The 20,521-nt window shown below is 45.3% G+C and overlaps 1 protein-coding gene across 1 annotated transcript in view; it reads right to left on the minus strand.

The window, feature by feature from the left end:
* The window catches only part of MOB4 (MOB family member 4, phocein), a 281,748-nt gene that overhangs the window by 91,737 nt on the left and 169,490 nt on the right, over window positions 1-20,521 (minus strand). Inside the window, exon 5 of the mRNA XM_056533393.1 lies at window positions 1,211-1,297. Within this exon, the coding sequence (XP_056389368.1) occupies window positions 1,211-1,297 (87 nt within the window). The remainder of the gene's footprint in view (window positions 1-1,210; window positions 1,298-20,521) is intronic.

Consider the following 20,521-nt stretch of genomic DNA (forward strand, 5'->3'; position numbering starts at 1 on the left):
CTGCTAATCCTTGTGTATCTAAACCTGTCATGTGGCATACTGTCTGCTGAGCTCGGGGCTGGACTGACCATTAAGCGATAGAGGCCATGTTAGAAAGGCCACAATAAGGGGCCCTGAGAGGAGGAAGAGGGAGCAAAGTACAGGTAGCCGTGACGTGGCTAGCGGGCTTGCACTTCATGTTAGTGTAATAAATTTTGCTGAGGATAACTGTGCATGTTGTAGATGTGCGACCATTTCTAATTTTTTTTCTCTATTGGAATTCATTGCTTTATTTGGTTCGGGGGCCGTGAGTGTTCTCAGTCCGCCCCTTATGGAGGGAGCGTGGCGGCTGTAGTTGCCAGTCATCTGGTGCGGAGCAGAGTTCGCTCCGTGAACGGATGACTGGGGTGCTGCACTGGAGATAGCGGGGGTCCCCAGCAGTGGGACATCAGACATCTCGCAGGGTCGAACACTTGGGACGACTGTAATGGGAAAGGACTTAGGAGTCTTAGTTAACAGTAAATTTAGCTGTAGCAGTGTTGGGCAGCTGCTGCCAAGGCAAATACAATGATGGGGTGCATCAATAGGGGCATAGATGCCCACGACAAGGAAATAATTCTACCGCTGTACAAATCAAGACAGACCACACATAGAATACTGTGTACAGTACTGGGCACCAGTGTACAAGAAAGATACAGTGTAGCTGGAGAGGGTCCAAAGATGGGCAACCAGAGTTATAAGGGGAATGGGAGGACTACAGTACCCAGAAAGATTATCAGAATTAGGGTTATTAAGTTTAGAAAAAAGAAGGCTTAGGGGCAGCCACATAACTAGGTATAAATATATCAGGGGGCTGTACAGAGATCTCTCCCATGACCTATTTAAACCCAGAACTGTATCTATAACAAGGGGGCATCCTCTACATTTAGAGGAAAGAAGGTTTGTACACCAGCACAGACAGGGTTTCTTTACTGTAAGAGCAGTGAGACTGTGGAACTTCCTTCCGGAGAAGGTCATGGGACCTCTAAAAGAGTTCAAAAGGGGCCTGGACGCATTTCTGGAGAGTAAGAAAATTACAGGTTATGGATACTAGATTTATAGGGACAGAATGTTGATCCAGGAATTTATTCTGATTAGGGATATAAATTAGGGATATAAGGACTCATTAGGGATATAAGTTGAACTTGATGGATTCTGGTCATTTTTCAACTTTATGAACTATGTTACTCACCTCCTTAGGGGTTTTATGAGCTGCACAAAGGAATATCCATTGTTCTGTAGCAGTCATCTGAGTGCATGTGTCAGGGTGACATTCAGCCTGTAAAAATAAAATAAAATAAAAAACAGGAGTCTTGGAAAATTTTACATCTAAAAGGCTTGTTTCAAAATATTTCAAATTTTACAGTTCTCAAAAGTTGGCAATGCTAGAAGTAGGATTCCACTGCTCAGCTATGCTATTAAAGGGGTACTCCACTGGAAATCATTTTCTTTTAAACGAAATGGTGCCATAAAATTAAACAGATTTGTAAAATTACTTCTATTAAAAAAAAAATCCCAATCCTTCCAGACTTATCTGCTGATGTATAATACATAGGAAGTTCCTTTCTTTTTTGATTTCCTTTCTGCCTAACAATAGTGCTCTCTGCTGACACCTCTGTAAATTTAAGGAACTGTCCAGAGTAGGAGCAAATTCCTATAGCAAACCTCTCTTGCTCTGGACAGTTCCTGACCATAGACAGAGGTGTCAGCAGAGAGCACTTGTGGTCAGGCAGAAAGGAAATTCAAAAAGAAAATAACTTCCTGTGCAGCATACAGCAGCTGATAAGTACTGGAAGGATTGGGATTTTTTAATAGAGGTAATTTACAAATCTGTTTAAAAGAAAATGTTTTACAGTGGAGCTACTGAACTAAATTAAAACTTGTTCTAAACTTGTGAGAGTGTTCTCACTTGGAAATATATGGCATATCCACATGTGCAACCAACTCTTCATTCCTTCTCCACCTGGATGTGAAGGCACCCTAATCAGACTAAATAACAGCATTTATTATTAATTAGCTGCTTTTATGGCCAGCACAATATTGGCCGTGACTTACTTAGAGTGGAGTGTCGTTTTCTTTGTGGAAAAATACCTGTCGGGAAACAAAACGCACAGTGTTTCCCTACATTATGCACTTTTCCCTACATTTTTTTTTTTTTGTTACACAACTGTGGGTTTTTTCCATCAGGGCTGTGGAGTCGGTAGATAAATGTTCCGACTCCGAAGTTTTTTGTATTTCCAACTCCCACTCCCCGACTCCTCTGTATTAATATGCAAATGTATTTATAAACACTTACAGTTGAATCCAAGAAGCTGTTCCACCAAGTTCAAGAGAGAGGTAGTTGGGCAGAAGCTGCTGCCTTCTCCTTTTTGTGTGCTGATCTATTGCTGAAGATAGGGCAGTGGGGGGATCCAGGAAGGGGCATTTATTATAAAACATGATTTCCCTAGTAGAATCCCATAGTCATGTTTAAAGTTTAAGCTAACAATCGGAGTTTACAAGTTCTTATAGCCTTAGCTGAATGGCAGCAGTTTTTCCAATGGTTTACAGCTACAGACTATTGATCCTCCATTCCCTTCACTTATGCAAGTGTCTCTAGTCCTGCAAAAAACATATTTCCTTAATCCCTTATCAGTGAGAGGCTAGGTTACCCATGGGTTCCCTGTAACAGCAGGATACAACACTATGGAAAGTATAAGTATTGCCGCTCCCAATTGTGCGTTCTGTGCCAAATAGTAAAGCGCATGAAAAGCATGCTTCTTCACAGCCACTTAACGTGTTTGTTTTGCGGTTACATGAGGCACTGCATGCATTGATCTTTATTCTTATAGTGGAGATTCATTAATTATAACTTTTTGTGAATTGGGACATTTAAACTTGCTTTTTATTTTTTATTCCAATCTAAATTTAGTAGGAGTCAGAGTCGGTGCATTGTTTGCAGACTCAGACTCCAGGTACCCAAAATTTCGTCCGACTCCTCGACTCCGACTCCACAGCCCTGGAAATTACATCCGCTATTTTCTTTGTAAAAACTTGAGGAGCCTGGGATAAGCCGAAGGGTAGGGTTTCGAATTGCAGGTGAACTGGAGACCCCTGAATATAGACAGCTACTCTCCTGATGTGGACAATAGATTGGGTATGGGGTAGTATGCATCATGCAGATGTAGTGTTGCCATAAAACAGTTTAAGATTGCTGAGGAAATGGTCATCATCCTTGAGATGTTTTAAATGTATTATTTTACAAAAATTACCATTTGGTTTTCTTATAAGGAAGAGTACAGAGTAGAAACCCCTCCCTCTGTCCTTCTTGGGAACCAGTATATCTTCTTTTGCTGTAAAAATTCTCTCTCTAATTCTGTTTTGCAAGACTTGCACAAAGGTCTGTTATGACAAACCTTTCTACTGGATAGAGAGGAAATTTTTTTTTTACAGACTACGTAACCCCTTAACGACCACGGACGTAAAATGTACGTCCTGGTTTGGCGGTACTTTGAGCACCAGGACGTACATTTATGTCATCTGTATGATTGCGAGCATCGCAGCGGTGCTCGCATAATACACGGCAGGTTCCGGCTGCTAGCAGCAGCCGGGGACCCGCCGGTAATGATCGACATCCGTGATCGCGCGGATGTCCACCATTAACCCTCAGATGCCGTGATCAGTACAGATCACGGCATCTGCGGCAATGCGCATGTTAAAATAGATTATCGGATCGCCCGCAGCGCTGCCGCGGCGATCCTATCACCTGTAATGGCGGACAGAGGTCCCCTCACCTGCCTCCATCCGTCTCCCGGCATCTCCTGCTCTGGTTATATTTCCCATATAACTTATAAGCCAGACTGTGCCATCATGTAGGGAGCGGTGAAAGGTAGGTAGAAGATACATACTACAATTCATAAGCCACCCACCTGCCTGGCAAGGCTACCCTGTTTGTGTGTCCATGCAGATGCCGACTGAGAAAACTGGCAGAGAGATCAGGGCACATCTTTGACAGGGCTCCGTACACCGAGGACAGGCAGGGCTCCGTACACCGAGGACAGGCAGGGCTCCGTACACCGAGGACAGGCAGGGCTCCGTACACCGAGGACAGGCAGGGCTCCGTACACCGAGGACAGGCAGGGCTCCGTACACCGAGGACAGGCAGGGCTCCGTACACCGAGGACAGGCAGGGCTCCGTACACCGAGGACTAGCGGGGCTCCGTACACCGAGGACTAGCGGGGCTCCGTACACCGAGGACTAGCGGGGCTCCGTACACCGAGGACTAGCGGGGCTCCGTACACCGAGGACTAGCGGGGCTCCGTACACCGAGGACTAGCGGGGCTCCGTACACCGAGGACTAGCGGGGCTCCGTACACCGAGGACTAGCGGGGCTCCGTACACCGAGGACTAGCGGGGCTCCGTACACCGAGGACTAGCGGGGCTCCGTACACCGAGGACTAGCGGGGCTCTTTACACTTCAGAAAAGCAGGGCTCCTTACACCGAGGACAAGCAGGACTCCCGTACACTGAAGATAAGCGGGGCTCCGTACACTGAGGACAAGCAGGACTCCCATATACTGAGGACAAGCAGGCCGGGCGCACTGGTCTTCGGCGTCAGCAGTGAACTCCGGCACTGCCGCACTTAGACGTGAAGTTCACGTGACCTAAGTGCCGCTCCCAGGCAGCCACTGCGGTTCTCTTAAAGGGCTGCTGCTAGAGTGGCTGTCTGGGAGCGGAATAACTGTAACAGCTCCAGGCCCGGCACAGGGAAAGGACCCACTGCGGCCGCTAGGTCGGAGCCGGGCCGACTATTTAAAAAGAATAAATACATTTATTTATTTATTTTATGACAGGCTGTGGACAGCGGGGCCCTTTTCCCGGCCGTGGTCCGAAGGATGGACCGGCCGGTCAGTCCACCCCTGACTGCAAGCTGTGTCGGCCGACCGGCGTCCCTGTTGCTATGATGCCCTGTGCGGCAGCACAGCTCGCACACCCCAAAGGCCGGCCCTGATCACCGATAATACTAATTAGTGCTATGCTCTATGCATCGCACTAAACAGTATTAGCAATCAAATGATTGATATAGATAGTCCCCTATGGGGACATAAAAAGTGTATTAAAAAAAAGTTGAAAAATGTAAAAATAAAAAGTAAAAAATCCCCTCCCCGCAATAAAAATTGTCAGTTTTTCCCATTTTAACCCCAAAAAGCCAATTTTTTTTTTAAATAAACATATTTGGTATCGCCCCATGCGTAAATGTCCGAACTATCAAAAAATAATGTTAATGATCCGTACGGTAAAGTCCAAAAAAGCTGCTTTTTTGTCCCATTTTATTCCAATTTTTTTTTAATAAAAAACGATCATAGTTTTATATATGCAACTGTGGTATGGATACAAAGTACAGATGATGGCGCAAAAAATGAGCCCCCATACCACCCTATATATGGAAAAATGAAAAAGTTATAGGTGGTCAAAATAGGGCAATTTTAGATTACTGATTTTGTACAAAAAGTTTTTGATTTTTTTTAAGCAGTACAAAAATATACAAGTATCTAGCCATGGATATCATTTTAATCAGATTGACCCACAGAATAAAGAACAGATGTCATTTTTACCATAAAGTGTACAGGGTGAAAACGAAACCCTCCAAAACGTGCAAAACTGTGGTTTTCATAAAAAATTTCTCCCTAAAACAATATTTTTTTGGGTTCCCAGTACATTTTATGGTAAAATGAGAGGATTCATTACAAAGTACAATTGGTCACGCAAAAAACAAGCCCTTATATGGGTCTGTAGATGGAAATATAAAAGAGTTATGGATTTAAGAAAGCGAGGAAAGAAACTTCCATAGTAATACAGCTTCATGCACATTTTGGGGTGGGAAACGTACTGAGCCTTTTTTTGTGTGGCTTCACTATTGTTTATGTGCCTGTTGGTGCTACACTGTCTTCTTTCGGCTAAGTTTCCACTTGGTTTTTTTCTGGCAGTTTTTGGAAAACTGCCACTGCAGTTTTTGAGCCAAAGTCAGAAGTGGATCCATAAGGGAGGAGAAGTATAAGTCCTTCCTTTATATGTCCTATTCCTTTTGAATACACTTCTGGCTTTGCAGCGGCAGTTTTCCAAAAACTACCAGAAAAAAAACAAGTGGAAACTTAGCCTTCCTGACATAAACTCCGGCCTCAGCGCAGTGACATAAGACTCCACCCACCGTCACAAAATCCGGGATAAAAATTAAACAAAAAAGCCTCCAGAGTATGGATATTCATGGTGCGGCATAGTATGTTTTTAATATTTTTTTTTATTTCTGAGGAGGGTGGATGGGTTGTTGCAGGATAGATTGAGTGCAGCTATTTAGTGGCAGGCAGGCCGGTCAGGGTGTCACCCGATGCGGTACACCCCCCCCACTTCCGGTCACTCTCTAGCAACGCTACTGGTAATAAAGGGTAGCTAAAGAACTTCTGCTATTAACATAAGGGAAAACTTTTCTGCTTTAAATAAATGCTTTTGTAAGTGGGTTTCCCGCGTTTTGCTTACGTGTGATTTATTTATCAAGGTCGTGCGATAGCAAACAATCAGATCGCTTCTTTCATTTTTCAGAGGCCTTTTAAAAAATGAAAGAAGCAATCTGATTAGTTGCCAACGTTTCCTTTTCCTCTGGACAGGTTTTGCTAAATCTCCAACAAAGAGCTTATTGTCATCCTCTCTGCATATGTTTAAGATGTTGATGTAAAGGGTGGCATAGCTGTTCTAATCTCATCCCTAATGAGACACGAAAATTTTTTGGAATTAGCCAAACAAAAAAATGGGAAGTACTTCACCCGTTAAGAACGCAGGGCATATAGGTACACCCTCGTCCCCTGGTACTTAAAGACGCAGGGTGTACCAGACGACTTAAGTGGTTTTCAAGTGAGTGTAGGAGCTGCGCTTGCTTCAGAGCAGTGAGTGTCGGCTACCCATCAGTAGCCACACAATCACTGCTTATGCCTGGCTAATGCTGATCACAGCGTCTAAAGTGAAAATGAAACTTGCCGGTAGCTCAGCGGAACTCATAGAACCTCCTTAAGGTTATTGCGGGAGTTCCGTGAGCTAAAACGGCAAAGGAGGGTCCCATTACCTGCCTCTTGGCTAGATCAGTGGATAGCCGATCTTACTGTATTAAGCTATGCCATAGGCTTATGCAATTACAGTGAATGCAATCTAATAATTGCATATATATATATAGAAGTCCCCTATGGTGTCTTAAGAAGTGTAATAACAAACAAATAAAAAGTCTCTAAAAAAAAAAAAAAAAAAAAACTCCTCTAATAATAGAAAAAATAACATATTTGATATACACCGCATGCGTAAATGTCCAAACTATTAAAAATAACGTTTATGATCCCGCACGGTGAACAGGATAAAAAATTACCGAACACCAAAAATACAGATTTTTTTATAAAATCATAAAGAAAAAGATTAATAAAAAGCGATCAAAACAAAAATGGTACTGAAAAACTACAGGACATTTTTACCATTAAATGTAATCTATAAAAACCAAACCCCCCAAAAGTTGTAAAATTGCCGTTTTCTTCTAAATGTCCACCAACAAAAACATTTTTGGTTTCACGGTACATTTTGTGTTAAAATGTGTCATTAAGGTACAAATGGTCGTGCAAATAACAAGCCCTCATATGGGTCTGTAGGTGGAAAAATAAAAAAAGTTATGGATTTTAAAAGGAAAGGAGGAAAAAATGAAAACGCAAACATGAAAATTCTTTAAAGGAGAAGTCCGGCACGCACTTTCCTTGTTTTATCCGATCCGGGCTGCAATAAAAAAATAAAATAAAAAATAATAAAAACTTTCTCTTGCCTGCCTACGTGGCCTCGGAGCTCCAGTACAGGTGTTTGGTCGCCGGGCAGTTTGCTTCTTACTTCCTGTTAGCCAGACATGTCACACGGAGCTTCTGCCTATCACCAGCCGCAGAGATGTCCCGCTTCGGACGGTGATAATCTGAAGCTCCGTGTGACGTGCCGGGCTAACAGGAAGCAAGAAGGAAACAGCTCAGCGACCGAACACCTGTACTGGAGCTACGGGGCCGCGTAGGCAGGCAAGAGAAAGTTTGTTAAGGATAAAATAAGAAAAGTGCGTGCCGGACTACTCCTTTAACCCCTTAAGGACCCATGACGTATGCATAAGTCATCACACCCTGGGTCTTAAGGACCCATGACGTATGCATACGTCATGGTCTTTTCCTGATATCCGCCGCTCACCCGGCAGAGATCGGAAGCGGATCTCTGCTGAAATCCTTCAGCAGGGATCCAGGGCAAACGCCGAGGGGGTCCCGGGACCCCCACATATCGGCGATTGTCACAGATCGCTAGCGAAATCACGCAAGCGATCTGCTCCGATTCCGGGTCACTTGTGACCCGATGACCCGCAAAAAAGAAGGTGATCAGCGGTGTACGATACACCGCCAATCACCTTCGGTTGCTGGGAGTGGTGTCAATACTGTCACCGCCCCAGCAACGCTGCTATTGGCGGGCGATTGTCCAGCCAATAGCAGCGTGGCAGAGGAGGGGTTAACGGACCTCTCACGCAGCTCTGCGCGCTCGCTGAGTTCAATCAGCGGACAAAGCTGTGTGAAGAGGACCGGGACCCCCCCCCCTCTGTGCTCCAGAGGCCCCTCACAGAAGACGATTGCCCCCCTAGTGCAGGGAAAGTGTGTCCCTTAGGGAAAGGTAGGTAAACTGAGAGTGAAAGTAACATAAAAGTAAAAAAAATAATAATAAATCCCCCCCACCTGACCCCCTAATAAGCCCCTAGGGTCCTGTGATCAGTGTCACCCGGGACCTATTAGGGGTTCAGGGCGCTGCGTGCGCCACCCCTTTTTTTTGGCCGCAGCGGTTTATTTTTCTGCGAGTGATAATCACACACCGTTATATAAAGTATTACACCAAGCACCACACTACATACTTCCCCGCCCGCCCCCAACCGCACCCCCCCCCCCCCTGCCACCACCCCTCCCCCCGCCACCGTAGAAAAAAGGCGATGGCTTGCCGGGCATTTTCGGCAGCGGAGGCTTACGCTTTTTTAGCCTCCGACTTCGAATCTGCCAGTGAGGACATGAGAAGATCCTACATGTTTGTGTTCTTCATCGTCCTCCTCATCATCTAGTAGTGATGATGAGTCCCCTGTATGGCAGCGGAGACGCCGCCAGGCGAGGCCACGCACCCCCCATGAGAGTGACCCAGTGGCCGACACTAGTACGAGTTGCAATACCGCTCGTAATAGGAGTCCGGCCCCCCAGACAAGTGCACCGGAGCCCCCTTCCGATGACCCTGTCTGGAGCCCCCCAGAGGGTTATCAGCCACGGTTCCTGAGTTTGTTGGCGACTAAGGAATCCGGATTGACACGGCTAGCTTCACTGATCTGGACTTTTTAAAGTTTTTTTTCAGTGACAGCCTGGTCAATCTAATGGTGGAGCAAACAAACTTGTATGCCCAGCAGTTCATTGCCCACCACCCCGATTCGTTTTTGGCCAGGTCCAATGAATGGCGCGCCAGTGATGCAGCGGAAATGAGGACATTTTGGGGCCTCACGCTGTATATGGGCCTGGACAAAAAAACCAAGTGCTCATCATTACTGGAGCGGGGACGTCCTCTATCAGACCCCGCTTTACAGTATGGCGATGACACGGAAGCAGTTCGAGGCCATTCGGAAATGCCTACATTATGCAGATAATGCGGCATGTCCGCCCCGAGGTGATCCCACCTATGACCCGCTTTACAAAGTGAGGCCGGTAATCGATCACTTTGGGGCCAAATTTTTGGAGGCCTATGTACCGCTCAGGGACCTCTCGGTAGAGGAGTCTCTCATCAGTTTTAAGGGGAGACTCATCTTCTGCCAGTATATTCCCTAGAAGCGGGCGCGGTATGGCGTGAAGCTCTATAAACTCTGCGAGAGTACCTCCGGGTACACTTGCAGGCTTAGAGTATATGAGGGACGAGATTCCCGTATTGAACCCCCAGAATGTCCCCCCACTCTGGGTGTTAGCGGGAAACTCGTTTGGGACCTTATGCACCCATTGCTGGATAAGGGTTACCACGTGTACGTGGACAACTTTTATACCAGCATCCCTCTGTTCAAATCCCTTTCCGCCAGATCCACGTCCGCATGTGGGAACATGCGGAGGAACCAGAGAGGCCCCCCTCTAAATTTGGTCAAGACACCTATCCCTAAGGGCGAGTCCCGTGCCCTATCCCATGATAACCTGTTGTTGGTGAAGTATAAGGATAAGAGGGATGTCCTTATGCTCACCACTGTTCATGGGAATTGCAGCACCCCTGTCTTTGTGCGAGGTTCTGGACTACAATCGGTATATGGGGGGGAGTTGATCTCTCAGATCAAGTCCTCAAGCCATACAACGCCATGCCGAAAACACGGGCATGGTACAAAAAAGTTGCGGTCTACATGGTACAGGTTGCCATGTACAACGCTTTTGTACTATCCCAGTACGCTGGCAACACAGGGACATTCCACCAGTACCAAGAAGAAGTCCTAAGGTTCCTGATCTTTGGCGACCGGGAAAGATCAGGCCGGACTTCCCAAGGGTCTGGAGTTGTAGGCGCCAGGATCGTCCCAGGACAGCACTTTCCAGTTGTGATCCCCCACAGTGGAAAGTCGGGATGATCCCAGAAAAGATGCAGTGTGTGTCACAAGAAGGGGAGACGGAAGGACACCACATATCAGTGTGACACTTGCCCAGATAATCCTGGCCTCTGCATAGGCTGCTTCAGAGAGTATCACACTTCCATGGAGCACTCAATTTTCCCTTTACATTTTAATTTTCCATAATTTGACCAATGTATCAAGTCCAGAGTACATTCCAAATTTTAACCCCCATTAACCACTAAATTGCCCAAAAAAAAACCAGATAAGACCTCTGGGGGTGTTTTTTCAGAAATGGGTCATAGGTCACTGAGTCACTATCATCGGGGACTTTTTTATGTTGCCTCAAATGTGCAGCGCTCTCTCTCCACCTGAGCGGGTGCGCATTTGAGGCAACAGGTTAGGGACGGCCACACACATCACGTTCCCAGAATGATGACTCAGAGCATAGGGTTTGGGGCGGGCATATTTTTTTTTAGTTTTGGCTATGCTCTGGGTCATCATTCTGGGAACATAGACTGTTTTATTATGTTATATAATTTTCTGGCCCACTGTACCCCATATTACGGACCTCTGTACCCCACCTGTCTACCCCAGTTACGGCCCGTTGTCCCCCATAGTGTTCCCCTATTTTAGGGCTCAGTGCTCCCCCATTAACAGTCCTTGAGGGGGGGGTCCCACATCCTGGCTCCATATGAAGCTCAAGGCCCCTGACTGCCCTCCCACTCCAGGAAGACCCGCTGTGCATCCACCAAGCCAAAATCATCAAAATATAAGGTATGTCCTTACTCCAAAGAAATGTATTTACAAATTGTGTGTGGGGGGGGGGGGGGGTCTTTTCTGCTATTAACCCTTGTAAAAATGAAAAATGTAAAATTTTTTTTTACATATGCAAAAGTCGTGAAACCCCTGTGGGTTATTAAGGCTCACTTTACCCCTTGATACGTTCCCCGAGGGTTCTAGTTTCCAAAATGGTATGCCATGTGTTTTTTTTTTTTTTTTGCTGTCCTGGCACCATAGGGGCTTCCTAAATGCAACATGTCCCCCCCATTTCAGCAAAGTTTGCAAATGTGACTCCTTCTCTTCACAGCATTGTAGTTCGCCAGCAGTACACTTCAGCTCCACTTATGGGGTACTTTCATACTCAGAAGAGATGGGGTTAGAAATTTTGGGGGGTATTTTCTGCTATTAACCCTTGCAAAAATGTGAAATTTGGGGGGAAACACACATTTTAGTGAAAAAAAATAATTTTTTTTTACATATGCAAAAGTCGTGAAACCCCTGTAGGGTATTAAGGCTCACTTTATTCCTTGTTACGTTCCTCAAGGGGTCTAGTTTCCAAAATGGTATGCTATGTGTTTTTTTTTTTTTTTTGCTTTTCTGGCACCATAGGGGCTTCCTAAATGCGACATGCCCCCGAGCAAAATTTGCTCTCAAAAAGCCAAATATTACTCCTCCTCTTCTGAGCATTGTAGTTCGCCCGTAGTGCACTTCAGGTCAACTTATGGGGTACCACCATACTCAGAAGAGATGGGATTACAAATTTTGGGGGGTATTTTCTGCTATTACCCCTTGCAAAAATGTGAAATTTGGGGGGAAACAAATTTTTGTGAAAAAAAATATTTTTTTTTACATATGCAAAAGTAGTGAAACACCTGTGGGGTATTAAGGCTCACTTAATTCCTTGTTACGTTCCTCAAGGGGTCTAGTTTCCAAAATGGTATGGCATGTGTTTTTTTTTTGCTGTTCTGGCACCATAGGGGCTTTCTAAATGTGACATGCCCCCCAAAAACCATTTCAGAAAAACGTACTCTCCAAAATCCCCTTGTCGCTCCTTCGCTTCTGAGCCCTCTACTGCGCCCGCCGAACAATTTACATAAACATATGAGGTATGTGCTTACTCAAGAGAAATTGGGCTACAAATATAAGTATAAATTTTCTCCTTTTACCCCTTGTAAAAATTCAAAAATTGGGTCTACAAGAACATGCGAGTGTAAAAAATGAAGATTGTGAATTTTCTCCTTCACTTTGCTGCTATTCCTGTAAAACACCTAAAGGGTTAAAATGCTGACTGAATGTCATTTTGAATACTTTGGGGGGTGCAGTTTTTATAATGGGGTCATTTATGGGGTATTTCTAATATGAAGACCCTTCAAATTCACTTCAAACCTGAACTGGTCCCTGAAAAATAGCGAGTTTGAAAATTTTGTGAAAAATTTGAAAATTGCTGCTGAACTTTGAAGCCCTCAGGTGTCTTCCAAAAGTAAAAACACGTCAATTTTATGATGCAAACATAAAGTAGACATATTGCAAATGTGAATTTAAAAAAATTATTTGGAATATCCATTTTCCTTACAGGCAGAGAGCTTCACAGTTAGAAAAATGCCAAATTTTCAAATTTTTCATCAAATTTTGGGATTTTTCACCAAGAAAGGATGCAAGTTACCACAAAATGTTATCACTATGTTAAAGTACAATATGTCACGAAAAAACAATATCGGAATCAGAATGATAATTAAAAGCATTCCAGAGTTATTAATGTTTAAAGTGACAGTGGTCAGATGTGCAAAACATGGCCGGGTCCTAAGGTGTAAAATGGCTGGGTCCTTAAGGGGTTAATGTCTTTAAAAAGGTACTCAAACCCCTAGGCATGTTCTCTCCCATCCAAAGGATAGGGAATATGATATATGATATGGGGGGTCCGGCCGATGGGACCCCCCGCGATCTCTTGGCCGGCACTGCAGTGATACGGTCATGTAAGCCTGGGTCTTTCATGATTGTGACATCACGCCACCCCCCTCCATTCATGTGTGACTGCTAGTACACAGCCGTCACGCCTCCTCCCATAGAAATAAATGGAGGGGCCGTAGCGGCTGTGATCACCAGTCATCCAGCACCGAATGACTGGGGTGCCACGGCAGAGATTGGTGGGGTACCCAGCGGCCGGACCCCGCGATCTGGCATGGTAACCCCTATCATTTGCTGCAGTAGGGATGGAAAAAATTGTATTTAACAAAATTTATATTTTTTTACAATGTAAATTTTGTAAATTTTTAAACAGGGACCAATTTATGTGGGCGGGCAGGGACCTAATAATGTAGCCGACAAAATGTATAAAAGGACAATTTAACCCATTAAGGACAGAGGTCATTTTGGCCTTAAAGGGGTACTCTGGCGCTAAGACATCCAAAGGATAGGGGATAAGATGCCTGATTGCGAGGGTCCCAACGCATGTTTGCTCTGGGTCTGATTACTGGCGATCACGGGGGCCGGAGCATTTTGACGTCACTGCCCCGCCCCCGTGTGACGTCACGCCCCCTGAATACAAGCCTATGTGAGGGGGCATCAGCTGACATGCCCACTCACATAGGCTTGCATTCAGGGAGCGGAGCGTGGTGTCACACGGGGGCATGGCTGTGACGTCACAATGCTCCGGCCCCTGTGATCGCCAGTAATCAGACCCAGAGCAAACATGCTCCGGGGACTGATTCTAACGGGGTGCTACGTGCAAGATCATGGGGGTCCCCAGCGGCGGGACCCCCGCAATCAAGCATCTTATCCCCCATCCTTTGGATAGGGGATAAGCTGTCTTAGCAGTGGAGAACCCCTTTAAGGACCGAGCCTTTTTTTTTGCAAATGTGACCTGTCTCACTTAATGCATTAATAACTCTGGGAAGCTTTTACTAATCATACTGATTCTGAGATTGTTTTTTTTGTGACATACTCTACTTTATAAGCACAAAGGTACAGAGATCGGCTACTGACGAAAAGAAACACAGCTCTCCCTAATGTTCACGGGAACCAACAGCAGCAGATACTTTTAGCAGTCCCACTTTTTCCAAGCAGTCTTCCTGTGCTGCACCTCTCTACAGTCACAAACAACATCCAGCAAGATATGAACAGAAACAGAGGGAGCACTTGCAAGTGGTAGCCTTATTCCTTAGACGGTGCGGTGCATAGACATCAAACAGCGGGGTGCCAGGGTCCCGTGGACGGCTAGGTTAACAGCTGCTTTTGCACTGAACAAGCAGTGTTTCGTCAGACCAGTGGTCTGACGAAGCACTGCTTGTTCAGTGCAAAATCAGCTGTTAACTTGTCCACAGGACCCTGGCGCCCCGCTGTTTTGATGCACTGCACCGTCTAAGGAATAAAGCTACCACTTGCAAGTCTCCTGAACCGTGAGTGCTCCCTCTGTTTCTGTTCATATCTTGCTGGATGTTGTTTGTGACTGTAGAGAGGTGCAGCACAGGAAGACTGCTTGGAAAAAGTGGGACTGCTAAAAGGTATCTGCTGCTGTTGGTTCTCGTGCACATTGGGGAGAGCTGTGTTTCTTTTCGGCAGTACCCGATCTCTGTACCTTTGTGCTTATAAAGTAGAGTATGTCACAAAAAAAACTAATCTCAATCAGTATGATTAGTAAAAGCTTCCCAGAGTTATTAATGCATAAAGTGAGACAGGTCACATTTGCAAAAAATGGCTCGGTCATTAAAGGGGTTCTCCGCCGCTAAGACATCTAAGACATTTTGAATTTTTCTAACTCTGAAGCTCTCTGCTTTTAAGGAAAATGTACATTCCAAAAAAATTATATATTGATTCACATATACAACATGTCTACTTTATGTTTGCATCATAAAGTTGACATGTTTTTACTTCTTGAAGACATTAGAGGGCTTCAAAGTTTAGCAGCAATTTTCAAGATTTTCAAGAAAATTTCAAAATCTGAAATTTTCAGGGACTAGTTCAGATTTAAAGTGAATTTGAGGGCCTTTAAGTAGTAAATACCCCATAAATTAACCCATTATGAAAACGTAACACCTCAAAGTATTCAAAATGAAATTCAGTAAGTTTGTTAACCCTTTAGGTGTTTCACAGGAATAGCTGTAAAGTGGAGGAGAAAACTCAAAATCTAAATTTTTAACACTAACATGTTATTGTAGCCCCATTTTTTTCATTTTTACAATTGGTAACAAAAGAAAAAGCTCCACAAAATGTGTAACCCCATTTCTTTTAAGTATGGAAATACCTCATATGAGGATGTAAAATGCTCTGCTGGCGAACTACAGGTCTCAGAAGGGAAGTAGCAAAATTTGGCTGAAATGTTTATTGGGGGGCATGTGGCATTTAGGAAGCCCCCATGGTGCCAGAACAGTGGGAACCCCCAACATTGCACTCCATTTTGGAAACTACACCCCTCAAGGAATGTAACAAGGGGTAAAGTGAGCCTTAACTCCCCACAGGTGTTTCACAACATTTTGTTAAAGTTTGAGGTTTAAATGAAAAATGTGTTTTGTTTTTTTTTTACACTAAATTGCTGGTATTGTCCCGAATTTAGCATTTTTACTAGGGGTAATTGGAGAAAAATCACTCCAAAATTTGTAGCCCCATTTCTCTCGAGTAGGAAATACCCCCATATGAGGATATAAAATGCTCTGCTGGCGAACTACAGGTCTCAGAAGGGAAGGAGCAAATTTTGGAGAGAGAATTTTGCTGAAATTATTTTAGGGGGCATGTCGCATTTAGGAAGCCCCCATGGTGCCAGAACAGTGGGAACTCCCAACATGGCACTCCATTTTGGAAACTACACCCCATATCAACTCCATTTTGGGGTGTAGCAATTATTTTGAAACTTCAGGTGTTTGAGGAAAGTTTGTAGAACTCAGCAGTGAAAATGAAATTTCAAATTTTGATGCATATTTTGCACTTTTAGCATCAATTTTTTTCACTTTCACAAAAATATGAAACTAAACCTGCCAAGGTATTCATCTAGGGGTGTAATGAGAATTCTTTTTAATTTTGTTAGGGGTTTAGCAAGGTGGTAAAAATATAAAGCTACACCGGGCAAAGTATTCAACTAGGGGATGTGACGACTCGCTCTTGCAGTGAGGTGTGGTTAGCAGTATAGAGGTACGGAGACATAGCAATGGCTTTTCCTGATATCCAGATCTAAGCTCCTCACACAGCTTCTCCTGGCTGTGTCAGCTGCCAAAAGACAATCTCCCTTACCTGTTTAGGGAGCCTAGCTTTTAGACCAAGAAAAGCCGGCCTGGATTGTGGGGAATGACCCCCACCCTACACTTAGTCATTCCCAGTAAAGCCGTCCCATGTTGGCCTTCCAGCCACACTACAGACATAGTATCAGGCTGCAGCGCAGCCCAGATACTGGAAAAATATTCGGCTTTACTTCACCAAGGCCAGTAACCTTGGTGACACACAGCGTCCATCAATTACCATCCCTTTTACCTTCTCACAGGGTATAATGAGAATGTTTTTTTAGTTTTGTTAGGGGCATAGCAAGATGGTGAAAATGAAAAACTACATCGGCCGAAGTATTCATCTAGGGGTATAATATGATTTTTTTTGTTTTGTAGGGGATTTGCCAATTAGATTTTTGGAAATAAAATGTAATGGAGAAAAAGGGGAAAGCACTGAATTGCTCACTAATAAGTAATAATGTAATTTCAAGGGTGCGTTTAGGGTTATCCAAAGTAATTAAAAATAATTAAAGGGGACAAATTTAGGTATCAAAAGATGAATGATAAATTCTGTAACAGTTTTGAAAGCATAGACCGGGCTTGTGGGGACATGTCTCACTGTGGTATATGGTGTCTTTTCTAATGCCACACTTGGAGCACACTGACACCTTTTCTGTTGCCTATGCCCCGATTCTCTACGGGGAACTACTCCAGGAAAATGTTACCCTGGTACAATTCTGTTCTCGGATCCTGTGGAGCTGCTTCCCTCCCCCTCCTGATCCCCAAACAAAAAGGTCTTGGTGAAATTTTCCTGAAATTGCAGGAATGTACCTGTATTTCTTGCACATTTGTACAAAATGGAAACTAGCGCTAGAAAGGTCTGGCACAGAAGAACAATGACCTGAACATCTCCGAAACCCAAAACCACTTTACCAGGGGCCCGGCGCAAACACCGGGGAGGCAAAATCAGCTCGACTGGTAGAATCCGGATGACCGGAAAAACCTCCATCTTGAGAGTACATGGCCCCGAAGGAGGAGACAGAAGATAAGAACGACCAATGATAGGAGCTGAACGCCCAGAAGAGGGGCATCCCGGAACACCTGAGCAACAGACATGGGTACTGAAGGTTCCCGAGGCACCTGGAAGATGTTCACCTGATGGGTAATGAAACCCAACTTCCGGGAAATGCTCCAGGTGATAAACTACAGTGCCGAGACAAGAAATGTGATACAGAAAGACCGCCCCACAAATGGGATCGTGGAGAAGTCAGGGCAGGATCACTACACATGGCCGATAACTCAACCACCACTAAAGCCCAAGAATCAGGAGGGCCAACCTAGAAGAGGAGGCACGCCACAGCATCCCAAAATAGTGTCCAAGACAAGGAGACTTGGGAGTCTTGGACCCCAGCGGTCCGAGCGGACCAGAGCACTGCAAAGCAACATCCTGTCCAAACGGGAATGGAGGGGGAACAAAAAGGAACCCAGCTGGGACTCCCAGGTTCTGGGCCCAGGAAGGTTACCCCAGAAGACTGTGGTATCAGTGCGGTGCCAGTGACACATGCTGATCCATGCATGATCGCATAAACTCTTCGAGGAGAGTGCCATGGCTGCATGAACAGCAGTAGATAACCAAGAAACAGGAAAAGAGCCAGGCTGCAATAGTGTGCATTAAGCACACAAGCATAGACTGCTAAAAGCTCTTCTGAATGCTTGCAGCAAAAAACAGGGCCCGGCCAGATAATACACCAATATGGTGGGAAGAGAGAGATGGCTCCATATTGGCAATAGAAATTGCTCAGCGAAATAGTCACCCCCCCCAGTGGAGGGGAAAACAAGGGGTGGTTGAGAAGAAACTCAGGGACTGACCACGTCAAGCTCCCTGATCCCCGTACCCCCAGTGGAAACAAGAATGTCAAGTGCATCAGGCACTAAAGGAACACTGGAAGCCCCCATGAACCCTGCGACAACATATCAAGGAATGGAGGATCTAAATTGTGTCCCCAGAGGGATCGGAATCCCAGACACTGGTGCAGGGCAAAGACACAAGATGTGACTACAAATGCAAGTAAGAAGCACAAACACACAGCAACCAACAGCTTTGAGAGTAACCCCCATTGGGGTGAAACCCTGGACCAGATGGCCGCCAATGGAGCCATCCTGGTCAAGTCCAAGGCAACAGAGCAGGTGTGAGCCACCCTGCACAGGAACCCAGGAAGTCGCCCCAACAGGCCCCATGCCAGAAAAGAGGAGTTCAACTGCCGCAGATCTGTTGAAACAAGATCACAGGGAGGCCTGAGGCACACCCCATCGACAGAAGGGAAAGTGGGCACTACATGTGCAGAGAGTCCATAGCATATGTAGCGACACAGAAATGATTACTTTATGACATTAGTGGGGTACCAAGACTGCAGACACGAAGGAAACTGCAGACATCCAAAAATCCGGAATATTGAAGATAGGCTCAGCACCTAACAGTGTGTCACAACCATGCCCCTAGCAGATCAACATGGCACACTTGGAAAGGGGAACAGAGAGTGCTGCAGTGGCTATGAAAGGCCATGGAACCTTCAAGAAACACCTACACCCCATCCCCTAATGGTGTCACACACCAGGACAGCTGTCGCAGATGCAGAAATGAAGGATGCACAAAAGGTCAAGGGAACCCACAGACACACACTTTGAGGAACTTCACATGGAAAGAAAGTCAATGGACTGCAGACGCGGGAGCAGCAGGAATGGGGAAGGTGACTTGGTGAAGCAGAAAACCATGCAGACACAGTCTGGCTATCTGGCATAGGGACCATGGCCACACCAGGTCCCACATGCAGAACCACACACCGAAAGTAGGTAACTGTGAGTGGCAGGCATGTAGAGAGGGACCCTGCAAACTAGTATGGGGTGCATTGTATATGGCACAGGAAGCAACATGGGGTGATGCACCCTGGCAGTGGGTTACCTGAACTTCCGTCCACGGTGAGGGAAATGTATGGTAGTTGACCCGATGTAGTAGTAAACCATGCAGACAACCATCTGGCTGACTGGTAAAATATTCCTGAACGTACAGGATCCCTCCATGAAACCTTCTCACAAGAAGTGGGGTACTGTAGTGGGGCCGATTGAATGGGCAACCCGGCGGTGTAGGAGACCCAGCAGACATAAGTATGGCGTACTGGCATCAGTCCCAGGACCTGCAGGGACCCTCATACAGATTCCTCACACCAGCAGAGAGGTACAGAAAACCTGGCCATGCCCGTGGCAGCCCTGCGATGGGAGACCGACGGCGGCGGAAACCGTGCAGACAACGGTCTGCTAAATCAGTACACCTACAGGTGCTGGTGAAAAGGGGACGACAGCCAGATATAGCATCCCCGCCATCCTGGGAGATCAGGGGAGGCTGAGTAGCGTGAATTGTATCCCCGTTACCCCATATAGTGTCCATAGGACACATTGGGGCACTTCTTCAGACCACTTGCACATGTCAGGCATAATCATAGGACTAAAAAGAAATGTATATTATTTGATTTCTCCATATTGAATTTCCTAGCTACGATGAGTGTTTAAAAGCTAGAAGATTCTAGTTGGGTTGCAATGTTGACATAACTCTTTCACACTCTTCAAAGGTAGATACTATCATTTGTTTACAGAAAAGTAAACACAATGGAAGTATATTGATTCCAGATGTCCATGAAAAAACTTGAGACAATGGTCTGTCTACAGTCCATGACAAAACAATGACAGAGGTCTTGAGATAATAAAATACTGTGGGATCTCTCGATCTCAATACAATAGCCCTGATTTACCAACCCTGAGATACGAGGAAGCTTATATGATCCCATTGTCCCTGGAAGTGTCAACACCAATCTAATGTGCAAATGTGGCAGAGAGGGGAAATACAGGTTC

This window comes from Hyla sarda, chromosome 8, assembly GCF_029499605.1.
Source record: "Hyla sarda isolate aHylSar1 chromosome 8, aHylSar1.hap1, whole genome shotgun sequence".
NCBI classification, from domain to species: domain Eukaryota; kingdom Metazoa; phylum Chordata; class Amphibia; order Anura; family Hylidae; genus Hyla; species Hyla sarda.